This window comes from Chiloscyllium punctatum, chromosome 3 (genome assembly GCF_047496795.1).
Source record: "Chiloscyllium punctatum isolate Juve2018m chromosome 3, sChiPun1.3, whole genome shotgun sequence".
NCBI lineage: Eukaryota > Metazoa > Chordata > Chondrichthyes > Orectolobiformes > Hemiscylliidae > Chiloscyllium > Chiloscyllium punctatum.
The window spans coordinates 40008369-40034942 of record NC_092741.1 but is presented as its reverse complement, the minus strand read 5'-3'; the positions used below and the strand labels follow the sequence as shown (position 1 = coordinate 40034942).

Sequence of the window (26574 nt, the reverse complement as noted above, 5' to 3'; positions counted from 1 at the left end):
GATGAAAGGCTTAACAGACAATCAATTCTTCAATGTATAAATTTCAGTTACATCACACGGTAAATTTTTGCTATAAATTCTGTGTGTTAGGGTTGAGTCCAACATTACCACCTGATGATGAAGGAGCGACGCTCCCAAAGCTAGTGCTTCCAATTAACCCTGTTGGACTGTAACCTGGTGTTGTGTGATTTTTTTTTAACTTTGCCAATGAAGGGTGTTATTTTACCAGCGACAAACTCGCCGTGTTGTCCTCCCCTGGTCCGGGTGTGCACCAGGCTGCATGTGAGCCCGCGCGCTGGCGACCGTTACAGCTCGCGGTCCTGGCGTGCGGGGGCGGGCGCTGTGACGGAAGTGACGCGTGTTGCGAAGTCACTTCCTGCGGTGGTCACCATGGCGGCGGTTCCCGATGTGTGGTGAGTCTGTACCCGGGTTTGGAGGGGCGGAGGGGCGGAGGTCTCCTGTGGAGCCGGAGTGTTTCCCCCTCCTGACTCAGTACATGCCACCCTTCTCCCTACTCCGCCTTCTCCATCTGTCTCTCTGCCTCTCCCTTGAATGGGCACATGGTCTCGGAAGGAAGCCTGTGTCTGCACACTATTCTCCTGCTTCCCTCCCCCGCCCGGATACTGTGGATTGGGAAGCAGTGCAGCATTTCACCGACGGGAGGCCTTTGACGGTGTCGTCGCCTCTGCCGCCGGACCTGCGTTCCTCCCGAAAACAAACACAATCAATCCCGGGGAGTATCTGCGGCTTTCCGTTGAAGTTAAATCAAGGGCGGGACGGTCAGCGTTCGCTTGAACGATGAGACTTGCGCTGCAGAGGCCACTCGGGTGCATGAGGATTGTGGGAGAGTTTCAGAAACCAGCTGAAGACCCCCAAAAAGTTATCCTGTTTTGAAAATATCGAAAGGTCATGTGCCATTTCAAATTAGGTAGCTGTATCAAGATAGTTCATTGAAACTTCTGCAGGCACGTGCAAGTTTAATAGCTAAAGTCGACATTAGTTCTTTAGTAGCAAGGAAATAAATTGTGAGCTGTAAGGAGCATCGCCAAACGTTTTGTCTGTCTCCACAGAAGACACACATTACATGTCATAAGACATAGAAGCAGAATCCAGTCTGGACTACCATTTGGCAATGGCTGATATGTTTCTCAACCCCATTCTTCTCCCTTGTCCTTTAACCTTTGATCCCATTACTAATGAAGAAGCTATGTACCTTAGTGTTCTATAAGCTTCAATCAAGATTTCCCCCTTATCCTTCCCAGCTCCATCGAGCACAGGCCCAGAGTTGAGAACTCTGGGCCTGTGGTTGTAAAACAAGACCTTCATCCTCAGGATCATCGTTGTAAACTTCCACTGGACTCACGTAAGGCCAGCACATCCTTTCTTAGATATTGGGCCCAAAACTAATCTCAATATTCCAAACATGGTCTGACTAGAGCCTCAGCAGTACATCTGTTCTTGGATTCTAGCCCTCTTGAATTGAATGCAACACTGCGTTTGCCTTCCTTACCGCAACTGTACCTCCTAAGAGAATTTTGACGCAGGACTGCCAAATTCTTGTGCTTCAGATTTCTGAAGTCTTTCTCTGTGTAGAAAATAGTCTACACCTCTGATCTTCCTGCCGAAGTACATACCTCATACTTATCCACATTGTATTCCATCTGGCACTTCTTTGCCCACCCACCTAGCGTGTCCAAATTCTTCTGCAGCTTTCAATCTTCCTCAACACTACCTGTCCCTCCACATATCTTTGTGTCATCTGCACACTTAGCAACAACACCCACAGTTCCTTCGTCCAGATTGTTCACGTATAATGTGAACAGCTGCGGTTCCAACACAGACACCCTACTGATCTTCACTGGTCACTTGCAGTTATTCTGAAAAAGACCTCTTCATCCGTAGTCTCAGCTATCTGCCAATCAGCTAATCCCGTAACCATGCCAGCATCTTGACTCTACCAACATGGGCTCTTGTCTTATTTTGAAGTTTCCTGTGTGATGCTTTATCAAAGGCCTTCTGGAAATCCAATTGGATCATGTCCAATGGCCTTCCTTTGTCCAACTTGCTCATTACCTCCTCAAAGAATTCTAACAGATTTGTCAGGTTTTACAAAGAAGTGCTGATTATGCTCAATTTTACCATGCTCTTCCAAGGACTCCATAATGTCATTCATCATAATTGACTCTAAAATCTTTCAAAACAATCGAAGCTAGGCTAACCGGCCTATAGTTTCCTGTCTTCTGTGTGTCTCCCTTTTTAAAAGGGGTGTTACATTATCCATTTTCCAGTCTTCTGTGACTCTCCCTTACTCCAGTGATTCCTGAAAGGTCAAGTTGTTCTTTCTCTGCACCTTCTATGTAGCTGTAACACTACATTCTGCATTCTTTTCCATTATCCTTATGTACTTATGGGATATATGATTTGCCTGGATAGCATGCAAAACAATACTTTTCACTGCATCTCAGTACACACGACAATAATAAATCAAATCAATTTAATGCCTCCACAGTTTCCTCAATAGTGGTCTGGGGTGTAGTCCACCTGGTTCAGGTGATTTACCTGCCTTCAAACCTTCCAGCTTCTCCAGTACTTTTTCCTTAGTGAAGGCTGCTGCCCTCACCTCTGCACCCAACTCTCCTGAAGTTCTGGTATGTTGCTAGTATCTCACACTGTGAATACGATGCAAAGTACCTCTGCCATTTCTTTGTTCCCTTTTCTAACTTTGTCAGCCTTATTTTCCAGCAGTCCAATGTCCACTCTCGCCTCCCTTACATTTTAGATGTCGAAAAAATTTCTTGCAATCTTCTTTTGTATTACTGGCTAACTTGCTCTCATATTTCTTCTTATCCATCATCTTACTTTTATAATTATTCTTTGCTCGTTTTTAAAGACTACTCAAACCCCTGTCTTCCTCCTAATCTTTAGTGTTGTATGCTTTTTTTTGCTTTTATGCTGTCCCTGACTTGCCTTGTCAGCCATAGTTGCCCCATCCTCCCCTTTGCGTGTTACTTCTTCCTTGGAATGAATTTATGGTGTGATTCTTGAATTATCCCCAGAAATGTCTGCCATTGCTGCTCCATTGTCTTCCCTGTTCCCCTTTAACTGTGGCCAGCTCCTCCCTCATGACTTTGCAGTTATCTTCACTCAATTGTAATATCATTCCATCTGATTTGGTTTTTACCCCCTCAAACTGTAGGGTGGATTCTATCATATTATGGTCCCGTGAAGTTCCTTTACTTAAACTCCCTAATTAAGTCCACATCTTTACATATCACTCAATTCAGAATTGCCTGTTCCCGAGTGGGCTCTTTCACAAACTGCTCCAAAAAAAATCCAAAAAAGTACATTCCATGAATTATGTTCTTTAGATCATTACGAACCTGATTTTCTCAGTCCACCGGTGTATTGAAGTCCCCCATGATTATCATAGTAGTGTATTTCCTACATGCCTTTCTATCTTCTGGTTTATGTTCTTCCCCACATCCTAATTACTGCTAGGAGGCTGATGCATAACTTCCTGGTCTTTTTCCCTGTGTGATTCTTCAACTCTACCCACACGGATTTTGTGCCTTACAGCTCTACATCATTTTTTTGCTATTGATTTAATTTTGTTTCTTACTAAGCAACCATGCCCCTTTGCTTTTTGATAAGACATGTATCCTTGGAGATTTAGTTCCCAGTCCTGATCTCCTTACACTGATGTCTCTGTGATACCCATAACATCGTACTTGCCAAATTCAGTCTGCGCTACAGGCTCTTTTATGATGTTTTGTATACTTCATGCATTTAGGTGCAACGTTCTGTGTTGACTGCACTCTTCTTGTAATTGTCCCCTAAACTCTGTGTTGGAAGTTAGATTCCTGACCTATATCACTTCCTGAGAGTTTAGTTGCATGGAGAATTATGGAAGAAGTTAAGATTGGGGGAGCTCAGCAGAGTTTAAAGTTTCCAGAAGTATGAAGACAGAGAATATGGTAAGGTCAGGAAACTAACTTCAGGTACAACAGATAAGGGGACAACTGTTAGAAAGGGCAGTAAATGTGGGACTGAGGATGTCGTACTTAAATGCACTGTGTATACAAAACAAGATAAGTCAGCTTGGAGCGCAGATTGGAATTGCTGGGTACGATGTGGGAATCACAGGGCCATGACTGACAACTTGTTGACTATTGAAAGTAAAGAATGAAGGAAACTAGCCTCTTCTGTGACAAACTTTCATCTGTCTGCCATTGGCTACAATATTTTTAGTTGACTTGGCTTTAACTTTCAAATTTGCTACCAGTTTTGCATGGTATTGGTGAACTAGCTGCTCTTGGATTCTGTAGTTATGTTTCGTCAGATTTTCAGCTGTATTAAAAAAAAATCATCTTTATGAAGTTGGTGATTTCTTTCCAGTTATATTTGATGTTTATGACACTACTGTCATTTATATTTTTTCATTTTCTTTATACTTCACATTTGTAGCAAGCCGAAGACAAAGCGGGCAAAGAGGTTTCTTGAGAAGAGAGATCCCAAGATCATTGAAAACACAAAGAATGCCATGCTCATCAAAGGTGGCAATACCAGTGAAACCGTGACTCAGGCTCTCAGGGACATTGTAAGTTGTCTAATTTTCCAAAATCAATTTGTTTACCAACGTGAGTGGCTACATTGATATGTCACAATTGTTTGCATTATCCAGTATTTATTTATCTAATGTTTCCAATATGGTGAGAGCTAGTAGATTTGGTGAATAGATCTCTCTTACCCAGTGTCAGTATTGAGTACTCTTGGGAATTATTATATAATATTCAGATAAATCCTCCTTCCACTCTCTTCCACTTTTCCATCCGATTCCAAAACTTCCTGCTGGATATTTATCTTTCCTATTCATATGGTTTGCAGTGTGGATTGTGTTGGACTGAGGAATTATGGACAACTTTCTACTCAACTGAGCAGAGGAGTGGATTTTAAATTGTCTCAACTCATTTTGTGCAGGACAACTGAAACAGATGAAGTAAAATTATTCTCCTAAATTCTAATCTGTGTCTTATTGGCAGGACTGTGTTTTTCAGAATAATAATAATTTATTATTTGGCTTGATTCTCTAGCCAGCCAAGCAGGTGCTAACCTTTAAAATAGAACCACATGTTTAGTTCATGAGAATGGCTTGACATCTTAATTTTGTTTGTTTTGCTCTTGTGTAGAAAATATTTGCCCTATAATTTAAAACATTTCCTTTATTAAATATCTGGTTTACTGGTTTTTGTCATCTTTCACTGGTATAAAGTTTAGTGGGAGACAGTGATATACTGATGTTGTCACAGGGCTAGTGATCCAAAGCCCCAGACTAACTCTGGGGTCTTAGATTCAGATCCCACCATGGAAGCTGACGGAATTTAAATTAATTTAACAAAACAAATTTGGAATGTGAAGCCATTCTCAGTAATGAATACCATTTGATTGTTATAAAACCCCAACTGATTCTTTCATGTTCTTTAAGGAAGGAAATCTGCTGTTCTTACCAGGTATTGTCTACATGTGAATCTGTATCCGCAATAAATGGAGTTGACTTTTAACTGCCCTCTAGGATGGCCTACTTAGCCAATTAGTTCAAGGGCATTTAGGAATGAGCAACAAATACTGGCCTAACAAGTAACATCTGCATCCCATTTTAAAAAAAAAACAACTTAGTGATTTCAAAAACTTTACAGTTATTGGACCAAGTTTGCTAAGATTTTTAAATTCTTTAATCAGAAATTATGTTCGGTTCTGGGCTAAATTATAAATTTCTAATCGATGTGTCACGTGATCCAGGCTACAAGAGCTGTAAGTTGAACAGCCATTTGATGTATAAGCTGTAATGTGACCAGAGTCAGAACAATTTATACTGACTTTTCTGTTCTTTACTTTGCAGTATTCTTTAAAGAAACCAAATGCAGTTCTTTATAAAAAGTAAGTATTACTACCTTGCTGTAGTTTTGTTTCTGTATTATCCTGTGTTGAGTCTGACAAAGTTATTCAATTTACTTTGAGATCCTGTCTTGAAGCACTTTCCAATAGTGCACTTTCTAGCAGGGTTTGCTGAGTTGCAAACATATACAGAGGAACTGCGATTATGCAAACAAGATGGGCGGGCACTATTTCGTTTGGATAATTGATCATTTGGTTAATCAATTCAATGCCTTTCCTCTGGGGCTCGGAGTTTTCTGTTAAGTCTGCTCCCCTTTCAGGAGACTAGCAGCACAGTGTGCACGAGCCCCTACCCACCTGCCCCCCTGTCCAACACCGCCCCCTGCACACCTCCCAATCCAGTACAACCCCATTCCCCTGCCCACCCCCGAACCCCATGCAACCCCGCCCCAATCCTATCCCAACCCGCCCGCCCTATCCCAACCAACTCTGCCCTGCCCACCCCCATCTGCCCCAACACCACCTCCACCCATCCCCAGCTGCACCAACACCGCCCCTGCAGCCAGACTGGACACCAACAACAAGACTGCTGCTGCCTTTGGGGGGTGAGTCTCCAAATAGCACACGTACACACACATGCACACAACTTTTTACTGCATCTTTTTGACAGGTTTCACCTTTGCCCTGTACAGGGACAATGTTGGAGAGATTATCTGGGGAAGGAGAGTTTAATGTAATGCCTGCGTAGAACTCCAGGGAAAGTGTGGAAAGAGAGAGAGAGGGCGGGTGAAGATCAGTCATTTAGAGACTGTGCCTGCACTCCCATCAGTCCAGGACTGTCCTGAGCAACACTTTTAATCACTGTAAACAAAAGATGCAATCAGTGTTGGACATATGTCTTTGATGTAATGTTTCTGTTGGGACCCCGAGATCTCCTTTGGATAATCTAATTTTCACATTATTGATGTTTGGATAATTGAGGTTCCCCTTTGGAGTTGAGTATTTTTCCCAGACATTTACCAATAACTCTTTAGACTTCTTTAATTTGGATGTAAGTTTGCTGTTTTCAAAAATTGCTAACTTCTCTAACAAAAGATCAACTAAATGTGCAGATCGGAGATCAAAATTGGAGCTTTCCGATGCAACCTTGTATATTGTTTGTTGCTGTACATGCTTTCCCATTCTAAATTTCACTAATTAGCGGAGATGATTCATGTATTAAGAAGATGGTGGAATAGTGCTCATCTCACCACTAATAACTTAAGAGGCTCAGGCTAATGCAATGGGGATATCCCTACAAATCCTATTACAGCAGCTGATGGAATTTAAATTAGGAGCTTGGAATGGGAGTGAGGGGCTTCAGTGGTTGTGATCCATTTAGGTATTTGGTAGAGCTCAGGAAGAGGTTCTGCATCTAGAGTATGAGGATGTAGGCCCTAAATTTAAAAGCACATTCCCAAAGTTTACAATTTGTGGATTATAACCGAGTCACATGCTAATTGGCAGAGGGTACATAAAATTAGAGAGATGAACTTGTAGCTGAAAGGCTCAATGTAGGAGAAGGGGGTTCCGAAGAATGGGAAAACTGGGACCTTTACTGTTAGATTGGTCTATACCTGAATCGTGCTGGAGCCAGTCTTCTTGTGAACCACACCGCAAAGGGAAATGGAAAGGGTTTTAAACCAAGTACTGAGGCAAGACATCTGTAGAACGTTGTGGTATAGGGATGAGATAAAGTAAGATTAAAATAATAACATGGGAAATGAAGGTTAAAGAATGGCAGGATAGATGGCAGAGAACAAAATGTAGCAATATATCAACAATCAAAACTTTTTGTTTTAAAAAAAAAAGTAATATCTGGTCGGCATGGACGGGTTGGGCCGAAGAGTCTGTTTCCATGCTGTACATGTCTATGACTCTATAATCACTCTGTCTGAATGTGAGCACGTTCGTAGCAAAATAAACAAATTGATAACACACTCGGAAGTTATTAAATATAATTTGACAGCCCTTACAGAGACATGGCAGCAAGATGACCGATACTGCGTCCTGAATATTGAGGGTTTATGACATTCAAGAAAATAGGTAACAGTGGCGGGGTAGCACTGTCAATCAGGGATGGCCAGAGGTTGCTAATAGATTAGTAGGTTCATTTGTGTGAATTTTCCATCATTCCCCAGATTCAAGAAAGTGTCATTAGACTGGCAAGTAGCAAATAATTCCTCTTTATTCAAAAATGGATAAAGGCAGGAAACTACAGACAAGTGGTAGTGATGAGGTACAGATAGCATCCTTTTGTAAGCAGGATTGAGAGTCCCACACCTGGTGGTAAAGTTTCATGTAGTTCCTAACTGCCATTTGACAATTCAAAACATGAGGATAGTTCTTAACGGAGTTCCCTCTTTTCCGAATGTTGTTTAAAAGCACAATCCCTTTAAATGTTTTTGCATGCGTGTCACTTAGGTGTACAGCAGGCTGTGTACAGCATGCATAGGAATTTGCAGCATTCTGCATGAGCTAGCGGCTTCGATTGCTAATTATTTCAGAATTTTATTATTTGTTGCTAATGTTGAATTTTACAACACTGCAACATTATATCAATCCAGTAACTTGGCCAGCGCTCAGTAAATTAAATTGGAGAGTGATGAGTATTTTTAAAATATAAGCATATCATTAAACTATGTTGAGGACCACCATCTTTTACCTGATACAGTGAGGAAATTACTTGAAGTCAGTATATAAATTGCTTGATAATTTAGAAGCATAGAATCAGTGGATCCTTACTGTGCAGATAAAGGAAATTCGGTCCATTAGGTCTGTGCCAACGCTCTGAAGACCACTCCCTCTCCCATACTATCACCCTTCGCTGTAGCCCCACATGTACCATGTAGGCTGACCCATCTGACCTGCATGTCCCTGGAGACTACAGGACAATTTTGTGTGGATGTTGCCGAGAATGGAGGGTTTGAGTTATAAAATAGGCTGGGTGATTTTTGTTTTCACCAGAGCTAGGAGGTTGAGGGATGACTTCATAATGGCTTATAAAATCATGAGGGACATAGAGTCATAGAGATGTACGGCACAGAAACAGACCCTTCGGTCCAACCCGTCCATGTCAACCAGATATCCCAACCCAATCTCGTCCCACCTGCCAGCACCCGGCCCATCTCCCTCCAAACTCTTCCTATTCATATACCCATCCAATGCCTTTTAAATGTTGTAATTGTACCAGCCTCCACCACTTTCTCAGGCAGCTCATTCCATACATGTACCACCCTTTGAGTGAAAAAGTTGTCTCTTGGGTCTCTTTTATATCTTTCCCTTCTCACCCTAAACCTATGCCCTCTGGTTCTGGACTCCTCCACCTCAGAGAAAGGAGCAAAACTAATGTAGTGTACAAAATCCCATGCAAGGACTGCAGAAAACACTACATCGGACAAACAGGAAGACAGTTAACGATCCGTATACACGAACACCAACTAGCCACGAAACGACACGACCAGCTATCCTTAGTAGCCACACACACAGACGACAAGCAACATGAATTCGACTGGGACAACACTACCATTATAGGGCAAGCCAAACAGAGAACAGCCAGGGAATTCCTAGAGGCATGGCACTCATCCACAGACTCTATCAACAAACACATCGACCTGGACCCAATATACCGGCCACTACAGTGGACAGCTCGAACTGACAACCGGAAGCGGCAGAGACAGGCCACTATAAATGCAGGAGGAAACAGCACAGAAGCGCTTCTCAGGAGGCTCCCAAGCACTGAGGATGTCACCTAGACAGGGGACGAAACGTTTGCAAGACAAATTCCCAGCTCGGCGAACAGAACCACAACAAGGACTTTGTCTATTTATCCTATCCATGCCCCTCATAATTTTTTAAACCTCTGTAAAGTCACCCCTCTGCCTCCAATGCTCCAGGGAAAACAGCCCTAGCCTATTCTACCTTTCCCTATAGCTCAAATCCTTCAATCCTGGCAACATCCTTGTAAATCTTTTCTGAACCCTTTCAAGTTTCACAACATCTTTCTGATAGGAAGGAGAGCAGAATTGCATGTAATATTCCAACAGTGGCCTAACCAATATTCTGTACAGCTGCAACATGACTTCCTAACTCCTGTACTCAATTCTCTGACAAATAAAGGAAAGCATACAAAATGCTTTCTTCATTATCCAATCTATCTGCAACTCCAACTTTCAAGGAGTTATGAACTCCTTATAAGGTGAAAAGAAGGGTCTTTTCCCTAGGTTAGGAGAATTCCAAACTAGGGGGTGTATTTTTAAGATGAGAAGTGAAAGTTTCAAAACGAACATGAGGGGCATAGAGAGTGGTTAGCATATTAAATAAACTGCCAGTGGAAGTTACATTTCAGATATTTGGATAAGTAAATGAATATGCGAGGTTTCGAGGGATACAGGCAAAACACTGGCAAGTGGGACTAGTTTGGGAACATGGTCAGCATGGACTAGTTAGACTGAAGGGTCTGTTTTCTGCTGCATGAATCTCAAACTGGCGTGAAAGGTTATTGGAGGAGGAGGAGGAGGATGATCCAGTTGTTGTGGTCCATGTTGGGACCACCAACATGGGCAAGAGATCCTGTTTGGGAAATATCAGTAATTAGGAATAGCATTGAAGAACAGGACCTCATGGGTTATAAGTCTGGGTTATTACCCAGGCCGTGAGCAAGTTGGTTTTGAAATAGGAAAATTAGAGACTAAATACATAGCGAAAGGAGTGGCGCAGAAAAGAGGGATTCCATTTTGTTGGGCACTAGCATCAGTATTAGGACAGGAAGCAACTGAACTGATCTAGAGCCAACGTGCTAGTGGAAAGGCTAAATAGTGTGGACACAAGGATCTAAAACGAGTGAATGTGGGGAGGGCTTGGGGAAGGCTAAAATATTGTTTCAAAATCAAATTATTTATCACAGAATAAAGAGACAGTCAGGAATCCTACCACAGACATAGTGGGTAATGGAAGAACCATAGAAAGTGTATTAATTAAACGAGAAGAGAGAAATTATTAGCAGGTGCATTTAGTGTCAGTGCTGAAGGACAGGTTAGAGTGTATGGCCCAAATAAGAGTTCAATAAGAATTGAAATGTACTGCAGGCACAAATTTAAATTGGAGATTATGATATAATAGCCATTATTGAGCCATGGCTGCAGCATGGTTGTGGCTGGGGGCTAACAGGTTATAAGGTTTACAGGATGGATAGGGAAAATGACAGAGGAGGTGAAGTAGCTTTACTGATTAGAAACAAAACTACTTCAATGATGAGAGAGGATATGATGCTGGGAAGTATTCGGGCGGGGGGGGGGTTCATATGGGTAGAACTGAGGAAACAGTAAAAGAACTAAAACTGTAATAGGTGTTGTGTATAGAACCTTGGTAGCAATTGAAGTTCCAGATGGTATAAATGCAGAATTTAGGCAAGTGTGTAGCAAAGCCAGTATTAACGGAGAATTTTAACTTCTCCATAAATTGGGAGAAGCAACATGCACCCGTCAGACTTGGATTTAATAATGAGCCTGTTTTAATTAGTAGCTTAAATGGGTGTGAACATTTCTCAAATAGTGATCGCAGCATGATCAAGTTCAATCTAGCATTTGAAAGAATAAAGCATGAATCAGCTATAAAATTCAGTTTTAAATTCAGATAAGGCTGACTTTAATGAGATGGGAAATTCACTTGTACCTCTGCATTGGAAAATTCACTTGTACCTCTGCTTTTTAAGAAGGGTGAAAGGGGAAAACCAGGGAATTACAGAGCATTTAGCCTAAAATCTGAGGAGGGAAAATTGTTGGAGTCTTTAATCAACAACCGTGGTAACTGAACACCTTGAAAATTTTCAGTTAATCAGGAATTCATGATAGGTAAGCCATGCCTGACAAATCTCATTGAATGTTTTTGAAGAGTTACTGACCTGAGAAATATCTCTGGATGTTGTTTGCATGGACTTCCAGAGGCATTTGATAAAGTCCCACATGAGAGACTGTTAACTAAAGTGGAAGCCCATGGAATTGAGAGCAAATTACTGATATGTCTGGTGACAAAAAGTAAAGATAATGTAAAATTGCCAGGATGTGACCAATGGAGTCCCACAGGGCCTCAATTGTTCACTATTTATTAATGACTTGGAAGATAGGAGAGAAAGTCATATATTCAAATTTGCCGACGATGCAATTTGGGGATGTTGTAGATGGCGTAGTGGTATAATGGCTGGATTGTTCATCCACAGCCCCTGGCAATGTTCTTGGGACTTGGCTTTAAATCCTGCCACAGCAGGTGGTGGAATTTGTGGTCAATAAATTCTGGCATTATGAATCTAATGACGTCAATTGTAAAACGAAAAGCATCTGGTTACTAACGTCCTTTAGGGAAAGAAACTGTTATCCTAATCTATATGTTCTTCCAGACCAACAGCAATGTCTCTGGACAATTAGGAATGGGCAATCAATGCTGCCCTCATCCATAGCATTGAAAAAAAAAGACTTACAGAGGGGTATTCATGGATGAGAGAATGGGCAAAACTGTGCAGATCGATTTCAATGTAAGCAGGTGTCAGATTATTTTTTTTAATCAAAAAAGGATTGATCAGGGCACTTTGTAGTTGGTAAGTATTTAAAACCAGTAGGTATCCAAAGAGACTTCAGGGTTTAGGTGCCTAGATTGTTAAAATGTCACAAATGGGTGCAAAAAGTAATCAAGGAAGCCAATGGAATGTGGCCTTTATATCCAGAGGGATGGAGTATAAGAGCACAGTTATACAAGGCCCTGGTTAGACCCCACTTAGAGTTATATTAAGCAGATTTGGGTACTACATCTTATGAACGAGAGATTGGTCTTGGAGGGAGTGCAATATAGGTTTACATGACTGATACTGGGCTTCAGGGATTATGTTACGAAGCAAGATTATCCAAATTGGGACTGTTTTCTATGGAATTCAGAAGGTTGAGGGGTAATCAACTTGAGGTCTTCAAGATGTTAACAGGAAAAGATAGATGAGGATTATGCCCAGATTGTTCAGGAGAGATGTTAGGAAGCACTACTGCTCACAAAGGATGGAGATGTTTGGCATTCTCTTTCGTAAACAGCAGTGGATGCTGGATCAGTTGTTAGTTTTAAATCTGAGATAGCTACATTCATGTTGAGGAAGGGTATTAAGGGAAATGAACCAAAGACCGGTATATGGAATTAGATCACAGATCAGCCATGATCTCACTGAATAGTAGAGCAGGCTTGAGGGGCAGAATAGCATACTTCTGTTCTTAAGAATAATTTTAAAAGAAATTTGTAAAGTCTTTTCTTCCTAAATCCAATTTATTTTTAACCAGGAAAAATATTACTCGACCCTTTGAAGATCAAACATCGGTGGTGAGTAGTCAGATTGTTACAACTAACATTTAATTATTACAGCCTCCAACTTAATTTAACTTGGATATTTTTTCTTCTTTTTCTGTGGACACAATAATTGAGTTTCATTGAGCATTTTTGAGATGCCGTATCTGTATATTCTGTCAGGATTTTATTGTGCTTAAAAGGGAATGTATATAAAACACCCTGTTGCTTTTTGAAATAAATCTAATTTCAGTACACTCACCTGGAGATTAACAAGTGATCAAGATTGTGCTGGTGCCAATGTTCTCAAATTCAGACTTAGGGAACAAATGGCAAGGTTTGTTTGGCTTTATTTACCCTTATTGAGAGTCTATGGTTGGCAGTGAAGTTAATGTCAAGAGAACAGATTCTTGAAGGGCTCTCCTTTTCATTCTCTCCTCTCGTCTGAGACACGGTGACCATCGTGTTAAATCATCACTAGTTGTTGCTCCGTCTAATGAGAGAGCAATCCATGGTCTGGTAGGACTATGGCGACTTCATGTTACTACCAAGTGTCTGACATAGCAAGCCCATGTTTTTGATCTTTGTAATATGTTGAATAGGCAGTCAAATGAACAGTGGTAGACCCAAAATAAAATCAAACGTGAATGTAGGGTAGAGCTGAGTGCAATCGACCATCAATCCAAGCTGGTCCTGCAGTTGTTTAGATTATTTATAGTGTGGAAACAGGCCCTTCGGGCCAACAAGTCCACACCGACCTGCCGAAGCGCAACCCACCCAGACTCATTCCCCTACACCTAACAACACTACGGGCAATTTAGCATGGCTAATTCACCTAACCTGCACATTTTTGGATTGTGGGAGGAAACCGGAGCACCCGGAGGAAACCCACGCAGACACGGGGAGAATGTGCAAACTCCACACAGTCGCCTGAGGCGGGAATTGAACCCGGGTCTCTGGCGCTATGAAGCAGCAGTACTAACCACCGTGCCACCCATGGTTTGAGAATGATTATTGTCCAATTTGCGATCAACTCATTCAGCTTAGATGGGTTATTGCTGCACAGATCCTCTGTTCTACGTGATTCAGTATGACTTCAGAAAATACATTTACTGATGGACCCAGCGTAGTGATCTGTTTTTAGCGATCTGACTGCTAAAAATGTTCAGAGATCCTGGCCTCTTAAAGAGGCTGCAAATAATCTACTATTAACTTCAAGCTCCCCTTCCTCCACAAATGTGCAGTACGTGAAACAAAGTTAAAATTGCCACTACCTGCAGGCAAGGCTTGAAAAAAATGTTGAAGAACTTCAAAGGGGCTACAGTATTATATGCTTTCAGTTTTTGAGATGATATTTGTAACCATCTGCTTTCTCCAAATTCCTTCTGTGTTAACAGGAATTTTTTTCAAAGAAGTCTGACTGTTCTTTATTTATGTTTGGTTCTCACAATAAGAAGCGACCGCACAACTTGATAATAGGTAAGATTGCAGAGATATGTTGCCATTCTGGAAAACAGATTTATAAAAAAAAGTCTAATATCTGTAATACCAGGTAGTACATTTAAAAATATAATTATTGAAATGCATGTATGAAACATAACAAATGCCACCTTATCTTTATAGTTAATCACTACCTCTGTGATTGTCTGGATTTGTGTACTTCAGAGCAGATTCTTAGAGACAGGCCACTTTGACAGCTAAACATCGTGATTCTGTTTCAGAGCCAAGACACTCTTGATACTCAGCATTTCAAAATCAATGACTCACCTCGCATTCATGTATTTTAAGAGAAAGCATTGTTGAGACAAAATTGACATATTGTTTTAGTGTAAGGTTTTATTACTGGCTTGTTCAATTTAGGCAAAGTTCAGCAAATCACCCATATAACCTTATAGGCTAGATGTTCTTGGCTGGATTGCACTCTGTTTATTATTTGTTAACAGGAGGGGGCAATAGTCTAGTATTATCGCTGGATAATCCAGAGGCCCAGGTAATGATCTGGGTACCCAGGGGGTACCATGCTCAGTTTGGGTTCCAGGAAGTCTTAACCCCTGACATCATCACAGACCTGGTTGAATCCCACCATGGCTGAGGGTGTTATTTGAATACAGTAAAAATCTCGACTTAAGAATCTAGTGATGACCAAGAAGCCATTGCCAATTGTCAAAAAAAAACTCGTGGTTCCCAAATGCCCTTTAGGGAAAGAAACTGCCATCCTTACCTGGTCTGGCCTACATGTGACTCCAGACTCTCAGCAATGTGGTTGATTCTTAAATGCCCTCTTGGTAATTAGGCTTCAGCAATAAATACCTAGTCAACCATGTCCTCATCCCGTGAATGAATGTTTTAAAAATTGCAGGAGAATGTTATTATGTATAATATGTTGGTGTACAGTTTTTGATAAAATGAGATATGGGAGTCTAAGTGCAATGAAGTATTCCTGTTATTAATTCATTGTTCTCCTGCAGGCCGTATGTTTGATTACCATGTCCTGGATATGGTTGAGCTTGGAATTGAAAAGTTTGAAAGTTTGAGAGATTTTAAGGTAATCCATTCTCAGAAATGTGAGAATTTGAATTTTGAAGCACTAATTGAAGCAATAACCTGCTCACTCATGCTCAGTTTGGGTTCCAGGAAGTCTCAACCCCTGACATCATCACAGACCTGGTTCAAGCATGACAGCTCCAAGAAATCTGTGCAGGACTTGATTATGGGGTGTCCAAGGCCCAAACATCTACACCTGTTTCATCATTGACCTTCCTGCCATCATAAGGCCTGAAGTAGGGATCTTTGCACTATGATCAACATTTTTGCAACTGGCCAGACATTGAAGCAACCGATGTCCAAATACAGCAAGACAATAGCAATATTGGCCTTCAGTGAGAAACAAAACTTGGGCCACATGACTGCCAGGCAATGACCATGCCCAACAGTACAGATTCTAACCATTGCTCCTTAATATTCAGTTACATTGCAACTGCTGAATCCCTGATTATCAACATCCATGGGAGAGCTTACCATTGACCAGGAACTGGACTGGCCGAACCACATAAATTCTATGGCTACAAGAGTAGGTCAGAGGCCAGGAAGCCTGCAGCGAATGACTCATTGCCTATCCAACATCTAACAGGCACAAATCAGGGATATGATGAATTACACCCCACTTACCTGGATGTATGCAGTTCCAAAAACACTGATGCTTGACACCATCTAGGGCAAAGTGACTTTTCAACAATTGTTCCAAGAATGGGAGACTTCAAATAGGAGAATAGTTTGAACAAGTTGGGACTGTTCTTCTTAGAGAGAAGGCGACTGAGAAGAGATTTGACAAAGGTTTTGATAATAATGAGCAGACTGGATAGAGGAGGTGGGTAGAAGTTATCCCCACCCTTTGAAGGAATAAAAATAAGAAGGCATGTATTCAAAGTGATATGGAAAAGAAGCAAGGATGATGGTTTTAAAAAAAAACACTTTTCACACAACAAGTAGTTAGGGTATTGAATACATGACTGGAAATGTGATGGAGGCATATTCATTTGAGGCAAGATGTTTATTGGGTGATTATTTGGATAGGGTATGGGGAGAAAGCTGGAGATTGGCATGAGGGCATCTTTGAAGAACCAGTGCAAGTACAGTGGGCCAAGTGTCGGTCTCCTGCAGTGAATGATTCTGTGACAACTCATTTGATTTGCACCTCTTCACTCATTCCATCACAAATGCTCAGTAGCTGCAGCATGTACTATCTACAAGTTGTACTGCAGAAACTTGCTACTTTTTTTTTAAATACAACCTTCCACAACCACTGCCATTACCACCTACTAGGACAAAGGCAGCAGATCATGGGAACACCACCACCTACAAATTCCTCTCCAAGCCACTCTTAAAGCTGGCTTTGAAAGCTTTCACTGTTAGCTTCAGTGCTGCTAGGTCAAAATCCTGCAACTCTCTCCTGAAAGTAGATCAACACCAAATGAAGTGCAGCAGTTCAAAAAGGTAGTACCCTAGCACTTTAAGGGCTGCTAAGGATTAATAAGAAGTTGTTGTGGTTCTGTTCGCCGAGCTGGGAATTTGTGTTGCAGATGTTTCATCCCCTGTCTAGGTGACATCCTCAGTGCTTGGGAGCCTCCTATGAAGCGCTTCTGTGATGTTTCCTCCGGCATTTATAGTTTGTCTCTGCCGCTTCCGGTTGTCAGTTCCAGCTATCCGCTGCAATGGCCAGTATATTGGGTCCAGGTCGATGTGTTTATTGATAGAATCTGTGGATGAATGCTGGTGTAACGGCACTGTTCACCTCTATCGACAAAACCCTAGCCAGAGAAACAATGGCCAACCTGCTGGACATATAGAACAAACAACAAGACGGGGAACCTATCAACAAAGACTGCATACTCAAACTACTGGACCTGTGCCTCACAACACACTTCACATTCAACAACCAAATATATGAACAAATCAACAGTACACCCATGGGCTCACCCATCTCTACTCATAGCAGAAGCAGTAATGCAAAGGTTAGAACAAACAGTCTTACTGCAAATTCAACCCAAACTCTGGGTCAGATATGTAAATGACATGTTTGTAATCATTAAAAACACAGAAATAGAAAAAACACACCGGATCATCAACGCCACACTCAGGAATCAGGTTCACTAGAGAGGAAGAAAAGGACAACCAACTCCCATTCCTATACATGATGGTACAGAGAACACCAAACGGAGAATTCACCACAAAAGTATACAGGAAAGCCACACACACAGACCAAGTCCTGAACTATGAAAGCAACTACCCCAACACACCCAAACGAAGTTGCATCAAGACACTTCAAAAGGGCCACAACACACTGCAGTACACCAGAACTGCAAAAAGAGGAAGAAGAACACCTCTATTCGCCAGAAACGGATAACCCCGCAATTTCATCAACAGATGCCTAAGGGAAAGACAACATAATGAGGATATGCCACAACCCAAAGGACTAGCCACGTTACCATACATCAAGAACGTTTCTGAACTGACAGCCAGACTACTACGACCACTAGGACTCAGCACAGAAACCAACAGCCACTCTCAGACAACAACTCACCAGAACAAAGGATCCGATACCCAGCATGAGCAAAATCAACGTAGTATACAAAATCCCATGCAAGGACTGCACAAAACACTGCATAGGACAAACAGGAAGACAGCTGACGATCCGTGTCTATGAACACCAACTAGCCACAAAAAGACACGACCAGCTATCCTTAAAAGCCACACACATGGATGACGAGCAACATAAGTTCGACTTGGACAGCACTACTATTATAGGACAAGCCAAACAGAGAACAGCCAGGGAATTCCTAGAGGCATGGCATTCATCCACAGACTCTATCAACAGACACATCGACCTGGACCCAATATACCGGCCACTACAGTGGACAGCTGGAACTGACAACCGGAAGCGGCAGAGACAAACCACTATAAATGTTGGACGAAACATCACAGAAGCACTTCACAGGAGGCTCCCAAGCACTGAGGATGTCACCTAGACAGGGGACGAAACGTCTGCAACACAAATTCCCAGCTCAGCAAACAGAACCACAACAACGAGCACCTGAGCTACAGATCTTCTCACAAACTTTGAATTAATAAGAAATGCTGGCCCAGTCAACAAAGCCCAAATCCCATGAATTACTTAAAAACCTCAGAAATGCGTTTAACTAATCTTTGACTTTCTGTTCTTTTCCAGAACAGCAAATCTGCAGAAGGATCCAAGCCTATGTTGATTTTTGCAGGAGATGCCTTTGAAATTGATAATGATCTTAAAAGGGTAAAAAATCTTTTTATTGGTAAGTTTCCTCCATAATGCTGACTGTGACTCAAGTAATTAACTGGCTTTGTGTTTCAAAATGTCACGGGAATGTGAGAAATACCAAATTAATGGCTGTTCCAGTGTATACCCTGTTGTTTTCTACTTACCAGGTAATGTGTACATTTAAAGGATCATTTTTCAGGTTCAATAGGTTCGTAGACCAGCTTCCTATGCCTTTGAGCGTTTGGATGTGGAGTCGAATATTAGATTCTGCCTCATGTCGAAGTGTTAGCATCCATTGAGGAAATGACTGTTTACATCCTTACAGGGAGCGAAAATCGGAAAGTTTAATTTGTATGTTTTGATTGGCAGTCTGATGTGGGAAACAAGTAATCAATGTTCCCGCCTGTGGCTGCAGAGTTTTGTGTAATTTAGAGGCAGGGTGGATACGTTGGGTATAAGTAAATGAAGAAAGGCATATGAAATGTATTCAGAACTTGCTGATGCTATACTGATGTTGCCAGCTAAAGCTAGACATCATATATTTCAACCAACGTAAGCAATTAAGTAACTATTTATTTGAGCTTTCTATTCTACATATACAGATATTCTTTCTTAATCTGATGCAGTTTAACATTTCTCTTGGGTACTTCTTGATCATCGAACTTTCAATACACTTCATAGATTTCTTTCGAGGGCCCACAGTACCGAAAATTCGTTTAGCTGGCCTGGAAATTGTTCTACATTTCACGGCTTTTGCTGGAAAGATCTTCATGCGAAGCTATAAGTGAGTTGTCTGCATTACGATTCCTATTTATGGTTAAAAAATGGTATTTAACGGTCCTGATTCTTTAAGGCTAGATCTATCTTTAAGCTGAGCAATAACTGGGTGCATGCTTAGTGTTAGTTGTCTTTTGACTTAGTCACATGCCTTCATATCTCGATTTTAAATAAGTGTCTCCTTATTCTGGAATCATATCCCCTGGTTTATGATTCTCCCACTAGTGGAAATATTTTCTCAACATCCACCCCGTTAAACCTTAGAAATTTTGATGTTTCAATAAGATCACTCCTCGTTCTTCTAACTCTTATAAAGACCTAACCTGTTTGGCCAGTCTTGATGAGTTAAACCCTTAATGTCAGGAATCACCCTCATGCATCTCTTGAACACTCTGCGATGCTGTGTATCTTTCTTTAACTATGGGGGTCACAGTTGAACACAGTACTCCAGGTATGCCCTACCAATCCTCTACAGTATAACAAGACTTCCCTATTTTTAAGTTCTGCCGTTAATAAACAATTTATATCAGATCCTGCAGTTAAGGAATGATCTAATCACATTGTTTCTGGAAATAATCAAATCACTGCATTGTGTCTTGAGTGGCATGTGACTATGGGGGAGTGGCTGGGAGTTGTCTTGTGGGCGTTACCGATGGTGGTGTAAAAGGGAGGACTGTTTCTTTGTTCACAGAGGTCTCTTGAAATAACTTGCAATCCGCGAAGAGTGTTAAGGGCTCCTCCAAAAGCTTGTACTTAATAAATTTTGGCTGTTCACAGAAGTTGGCGTATTGCAGTTGCATCAAGTGTGTAACAATCTCAGGAAAAAGAACCTAACACGAGGACATGCAGGTCCTGGGCCACCTCCATTGCCAAACCCTAACCACCCGATGCCTGGAGGAAGAAAGTCTCATCTTCCACCTTGGGATCCTTGAACCACATGGGCTCAATGTGAATTTCACTAGTTTCTCCATTTCCCCTCCCCACACCTTGTCCTAGTCCCAACCTTTCAACTTGGCACTGCCCTCTTGAACTGTCCTACCTGTCCATTTTCCTTCCCATCTATCTGCTCCACCCTCCTCTCTGACCTATTACTTTCACCCCACCTTCACCTGCCTATTGCATTCCCAGCTACCACCCCCCCAAAAAAAATCTATTTTCCTGCTCAATGGATGCTGCCTGACCTGCACCACACTCTTCAACTCTGATTGCCAGCATCTGCAGTCCTCATTTTCTCCTTGTAAATAGTAGAGACCCTAGGATTGATCCTTAAATTGTCTGTCTTTGAATTTGTTCAAGGCTAACTTAGGTAGATTTTTGATCGGCAGTGGCCTCCAGGGTTGTGGGGGTAGGTAGAAAAGTGGATTTGAGAACAAAGCCAGATCAGCCATATCCTTTGAGTAGCATAGGCTCCAGAGTCCTACATTGTTCTTGATTGAAGTTGACTTCTAGACGCTTTGTGCAAACTACAGGTGGTGAGGTCTATTTCTCTTGTCCGTAATGACAAAAAATTGGTATGAATATGACATTGGGTTTCCTGTTCAGTCTTTGCAGAATGCATTTATCCTGTCATTTGACTGGTTGACTGGGGGAATCTACAATTGGAACAGATCTCAATATTTATCTTAGCATTGTATCTGCTTAGTGCTTCTTGATCTTGCAACTAATGTGGATCTTGACTAATGAAGATCTGCCTTACTCACAGGGTATTGCTGAAGAAATCTGGCTGCAGAATACCCAGGATAGAACTTGAAGAAATGGGGCCTTCCTTTAATTTTATACTAAGGAGAACACACTTTGCATCTGATGACCTCTACAAAAAGTCTCTTAAACAGCCAAAAGCTCTTAAGGTAAAATTAGTCAACAAATACTTGAGTTCAGGTTGCAGGATAGTATCGAATTTTTCAAGTTTTCAAACTTCATACAACTGTTAAGGAACTTTGTATGATCTGTAAAATTGGATTGCTTGTGATTGAATTAGTCATGACATTGCATTCCTCAAGGATTTGTATTTGCTGGTCTTGTTTGAGCTGTTATAAGTAAAGCTGATCTTATTAAGCCTAGGATCTCTGTAATATCATATTATACAGTCACAAGATTTTTAACATAGATGTTCAGAAGACCCATTCACAACTATGAAAGGATAACTAAGATCAATAGCGAATGCTTGGTAAAATAGTTAACAAGTGATTTTTTTTTTTCTGTGTATGCACTGTAACACCTGTATGATCCTGGCCTAAGAATCCAGGGCTGTACAGCCAGTGCCATTTAAGGAATGTGAATTTAGTTAGTCCATTTTTTGTGGACTGACTTCTGTTGTAGAAATCAATTATGAGGAGTATTTGAGTGCCAAGGGTAACCCAAAAGGTTCACTAATGTAGTTGGGGGAGCAGGCCCAGTCTGGCCTACAAGTGAATGCATTCCCACACTGCATGAATGACTCTTGTTGCCCTGAAGGATGACCAATAGTGCAGCTGCTTTTGTTGGAATGGAGATTGACTTGTAAACAGGGAGATAATGACATAATGTATTGTCAATGGACTAGTAATCCAGAAGCCTAGGCTATAGTCTGGCACCACAGGTTCAGATCCCACCCATCACAGCATCTCAAGGAATTGAAAGCTTCTGTCAGTAATGGTGACTATGATGCTGTTGTCGATCATCATTGAAACCCATCTGATTTACTGATGTCCTTCAGGGAAGGAAATCTGCTATCCTTACCTAATCTGCAAAACCAAGCCCAATGAAATCTTCGAGGAGAAAGTGAGGACTGCAGATGCTGGAGATCAGAGCTGAAAATGTGTTGCTGGAAAAGCGCAGCAGGTCAGGCAGCATCCAAGGAACAGGAGAATACGTCGATTCTCCTGTTCCTTGGATGCTGTCTGATCTGCTGCGCTTTTCCAGCAACACATTTTCAGCCATGACCAATGAAAGCATTGCATACAAGGAGGAAGGGTATGGATAGGAAATCACTGAGGTATTTTGAGACCATGAAAAAATTGCAAAGTAGGTTTAGGGAATCTGCTTGTTAATTCTTGTGTACTTGGCTATGGCCAGGAGGTGGTGGAATGTACAGTGTTGTGGCGTTCAAGACAGCTGGATGCAGGATTTTGACTGAGTTGATTTGCTTAGAGATTATTGGAGATGTTGCCTTCAAAGTGGGTGTGAGAAGGAAATGAGTAAATCCAAGATATTACCATCTTTGCTTAATTAGTCTTTCAAGTTAAAGTTGCACCCCCTGTAAAATGGACTAAGTTGATGAAGAAAGATTTACAATCATGTGAATCCTTTTATGGCCATTGGATGCTCAACGCACTTAACAATAACAGAGGTACTTTTGAATGACACTCATGGAGATGTACAGCATGGAAACAGACCTTTGAATTTTGTGCTCAAGTCTTGGAGTTGGACTTGAACCCATCAAACATCTCGACTCAAATGCTGCAAACATTTGGCTGATGTGGCACAAGTCTTTTGACATATATTCTCTGACCAGAGTTTGACCCTCTTTGGGGAAACCCATTGAATTTAGATTCCAGATATTAACCACTTGACAATCACAGCTTAACATAAGGTCACAAGGCAATTTAAAATTACATCAAATATTCAGCACTGGACCCAACAAAGATTTCTGTCATGGCACTTGGAATGGTCACACTTACTTTGTCAGAACCTACTTTGAGGACAAAATGAGGCTTTGGTGTTGGGTGTTACGATTTATGAAGAATAGTCACTTGTAATGCATGCTTTGAGAATGGCAGCTCAAGTAAAAATATATCCTTCAGGAAAGAGCAAGAAGGTTTTTATAATTCATTCATGGGATGTGGGTGTCACTGGCTAGGCCAACACCTATTGTCCATCTCAAACTGCTTTGGAGAGGATTAATTGGAATCTGTAGTTCTACAGCACTCAGCTCTAAAGGGCTTATCTGTTAATTTAAGACTATAATCTACTATATTTTAACTGTTAATCTTTGTTTCACCATCTGTTAAAATTGCAGATAATGGGTGAATGCATTTGATTTTTTTTTTAATTTCAACCTCAATGAGATTTAAGATTCTTGTGGAAAGAAACAGTTTTATTGATTCAGTTTATAATCCTCTCATTTCAGGCGAAGAAGAAGAAGAATATTTCCCAAGATGTATTTGGGACAACATATGGTCGAATCCATATGGAGAAGCAGGACCTTAGTAAACTGCAGACAAGAAAAATGAAAGGGCTGAAGAAGAGGAAAGCAGGGAAGAATGTCATTGCTGATGAGTCAGAGAGCAGCCCAAAGAAGATGAAAGTGTAGTTAGATAGGATATTCCATCTCTGTTTTCAAGTGATTGAAAGCAACTGAATCTCTGGCACCAGCAAGCACAGATGAGATAGGTGGTCAAATAAGTGAGCCTCCAGACTTTTTATACTAGTCAGAGCGTTGATGTTACTGACTTTTATATTTTGCACAATAGACTGATGTTTACAATATTCCTGTTGGGAGTGTTAAATATCAAATTTCAAAGGGTGATCTTTCCCATATTATTTTGAGAAATCTGCCCTTGCAGACTTGTTCAGTCCAAGGAGGTTCACAGTTAACTTTACATTGCTGGATTAAATATAGTTTCAAGCTACATTCATGCTTTTCTGTGAATCGTAAATTACCATTAAATGCTGATAAGTAAGCTTACTTAAAATGTCTTTTTTTTCAATAGCATTTGATAGGTCAGTGTCCTCGCTCAGTTTGAGGACTTCGGTTTAAAGTTTTCATCTATTTTAGTCACCAAACTTTCAGTGCTCTTTTTGACATTTCAGGTTTTGTGCAATTTGGAGTATTTTGTTTTCTGTTCAAGGAAAGTCTATCTGGCCTCAGTTAGGCACAGCCTTCAGAACTCTGACACTAAATGAGAATTTGTGTCTTTTTAATATTGGGAGGTTAAGTATAACAACAAACCCATGCATGAATATTTTGACAAATATCAATTTGTAGTTTGAATAACATTAAAAATAATATTGTGCTGTGGAAGCTGCTGTGCAGTTGCATGCCCCTTATCCTGATTCAGATATCTTCTGTGGGAGATTGCTTCCTATTTTACCACAAACCCCACAGAACACCTTCCACAGACGAAAATCCAGCATGTGAACAAAATGTTTGTGCTCTACCTTATTTTATGGTTATGTAGGATTGTATTTTTCCAATTTTGCATGTGATTTGTAGTAACCTCATGATTGTTACCAGTGCCACATGCTAGTTAGAGTAGAAATGATAGAATAGGCAGGATGAATGTGGTTTGAGCAATGGTGCGGGTGGGAAGGGTTCAGATTTTTGGGATATTGGGACTGGTGCTGGGGAGGTAGGACTATTACAAATCGGACGGTCTACACCTGGGCGGGACTGGAACCACTGTCATAGGGGTTGCTTTTTTCTAACACTGTTGGAGAGGGTTTAAACTAATGTGGCAGTGGGGTGGGAACCAAATGAGGAGGTTAGTTGACAGTAAGGAGGTAGTAACTAAAACCTGTAAGGAACTAGATAATGAAGTCAGCATGACGAAGGAGAAGAGTAAGCAGGGAGCAGATGATGAACGCAAAGGGTGTTTGAGGTGCATTTGTTTCAATGCGAGAAGTTTAGTAGATAAGGCAGATGAACTTAGGGCTTGGATTAGTACCTAGGAATATGATATTATTGCTATTACTGAGACTTGGTTGAGGGAAGGGCATGATTGGCAGCTAAATATCCCAGGATTTCGATGCTTCAGGTGGGAGAGAGGGAGGTAAAAGGGGTGGAGGAGTTGCATTACTGGTCAGAGAGGATATCACAGCTGTGCTGAAGAAGGGCACTGTGGAGGACTCTAGCAATGAGGCAATATGGGCAGAGCTCAGAAATAGGAAGAATGTGGTAACAATGTTGGGGCTGTACTACAGGCCTCCCAACAGCAAACATGAGATTGAGGTACAAATATTTAGAGATTTTAGAAAGATGTAGGAGCACCAGGGTGTTGGTGATAGAGATTTTAATTTTCCCAACATTGACTGGGATTCACTTAGTGTTAGAGGTCGATATGGAGCAGACTTTGTAATGAGCATCCAGGAGGGTTTTCTAGAGCAGTACGTAAATAGTCCAACTCAGGAAGGGGCTAAACTGGAGTTGGTGTTGGGGAGTGAGTGCAGCCAGGTGGTTGAAGTTTCAGGAGGGGATTCATTTGGGATTAGTAATTTGGGGTAAGTTTTAGAATACTTGTGGACAAAGACGAGTGGTCGTAAAGGAAGAGTGCTAAATTGGGGAAGGCCAACTATAGCAAAACTTGGCAAGAGCTGTGGAATGTGGATTGGGAGCAGCTGTTTGAGGGTAAATTCACATTTGATATGTGGGAAGCTTTGAAAGAGAGGGTGATCAAAGTGCAGGCAGACATGTCCCTGTGAAAATGAGGGATAGAAATGGCAAGAATACGGAACCATGGATGACAGGTGAAAGTTGAGAGACTAGCTAAGAGGAAAAAGACAGCATACACAAGGTCTAGGTGACTGAAACCAAATAAAGCTTTGGAAGAATATTGGGAAAGTAGGACCAATCTGAAATGAAGAATTAAGAGGGGTCATGAAATATCTTTAGGCAAAAGTGAGGACTGCAGATGCTGGAAATCGGAATCTAGATTAGAGTGAACATAGAACAATACAGCATAGAACAGGCCCTTCGGCCCACGATGTTGTGCTGAACATTTGTCCTAGCTTAAGCACCTATCCATGTATCTATCTAATTGCCGCTTAAAGGTTACCAATGC

At 41.3% G+C, this 26574-nt stretch overlaps 1 protein-coding gene across 2 annotated transcripts; it reads left to right on the top strand.

The window, feature by feature from the left end:
• Positions 1-359: 359 nt before the first annotated feature.
• Positions 360-24477, top strand: rpf2 (ribosome production factor 2 homolog). 2 transcript variants are annotated; one of them, XM_072551856.1, is made up of 10 exons: positions 360-413; positions 4465-4597; positions 5897-5934; positions 13245-13284; positions 14646-14727; positions 15717-15793; positions 18974-19073; positions 19721-19823; positions 21519-21663; positions 23925-24477. In XM_072551856.1, the coding sequence occupies exons 1-10, from the start codon at positions 391-393 to the stop codon at positions 24105-24107; spliced, it is 924 nt and encodes a 307-aa protein (XP_072407957.1). In that variant the 5' UTR covers positions 360-390; the 3' UTR covers positions 24108-24477. The 2 variants fall into 2 exon arrangements, with proteins under 2 accessions (XP_072407957.1, XP_072407967.1); XM_072551866.1 differs by lacking the exon at positions 360-413 and adding an exon at positions 887-906.
• The last annotated feature ends 2097 nt before the right edge of the window (positions 24478-26574 follow it).

Bases quoted from the DNA above. Each gene is read 5' to 3' on its own strand.
- rpf2 (XM_072551856.1), top strand. From the start codon at position 391: ATGGCGGCGGTTCCCGATGTGTG. The intron at 414-4,464 runs GTGAGTCTGTAC...TCACATTTGTAG, and splicing joins GCGGCGGTTCCCGATGTGTG to CAAGCCGAAGACAAAGCGGG. The intron at 19,074-19,720 runs GTAAGTTTCCTC...TACACTTCATAG, and splicing joins GGTAAAAAATCTTTTTATTG to ATTTCTTTCGAGGGCCCACA.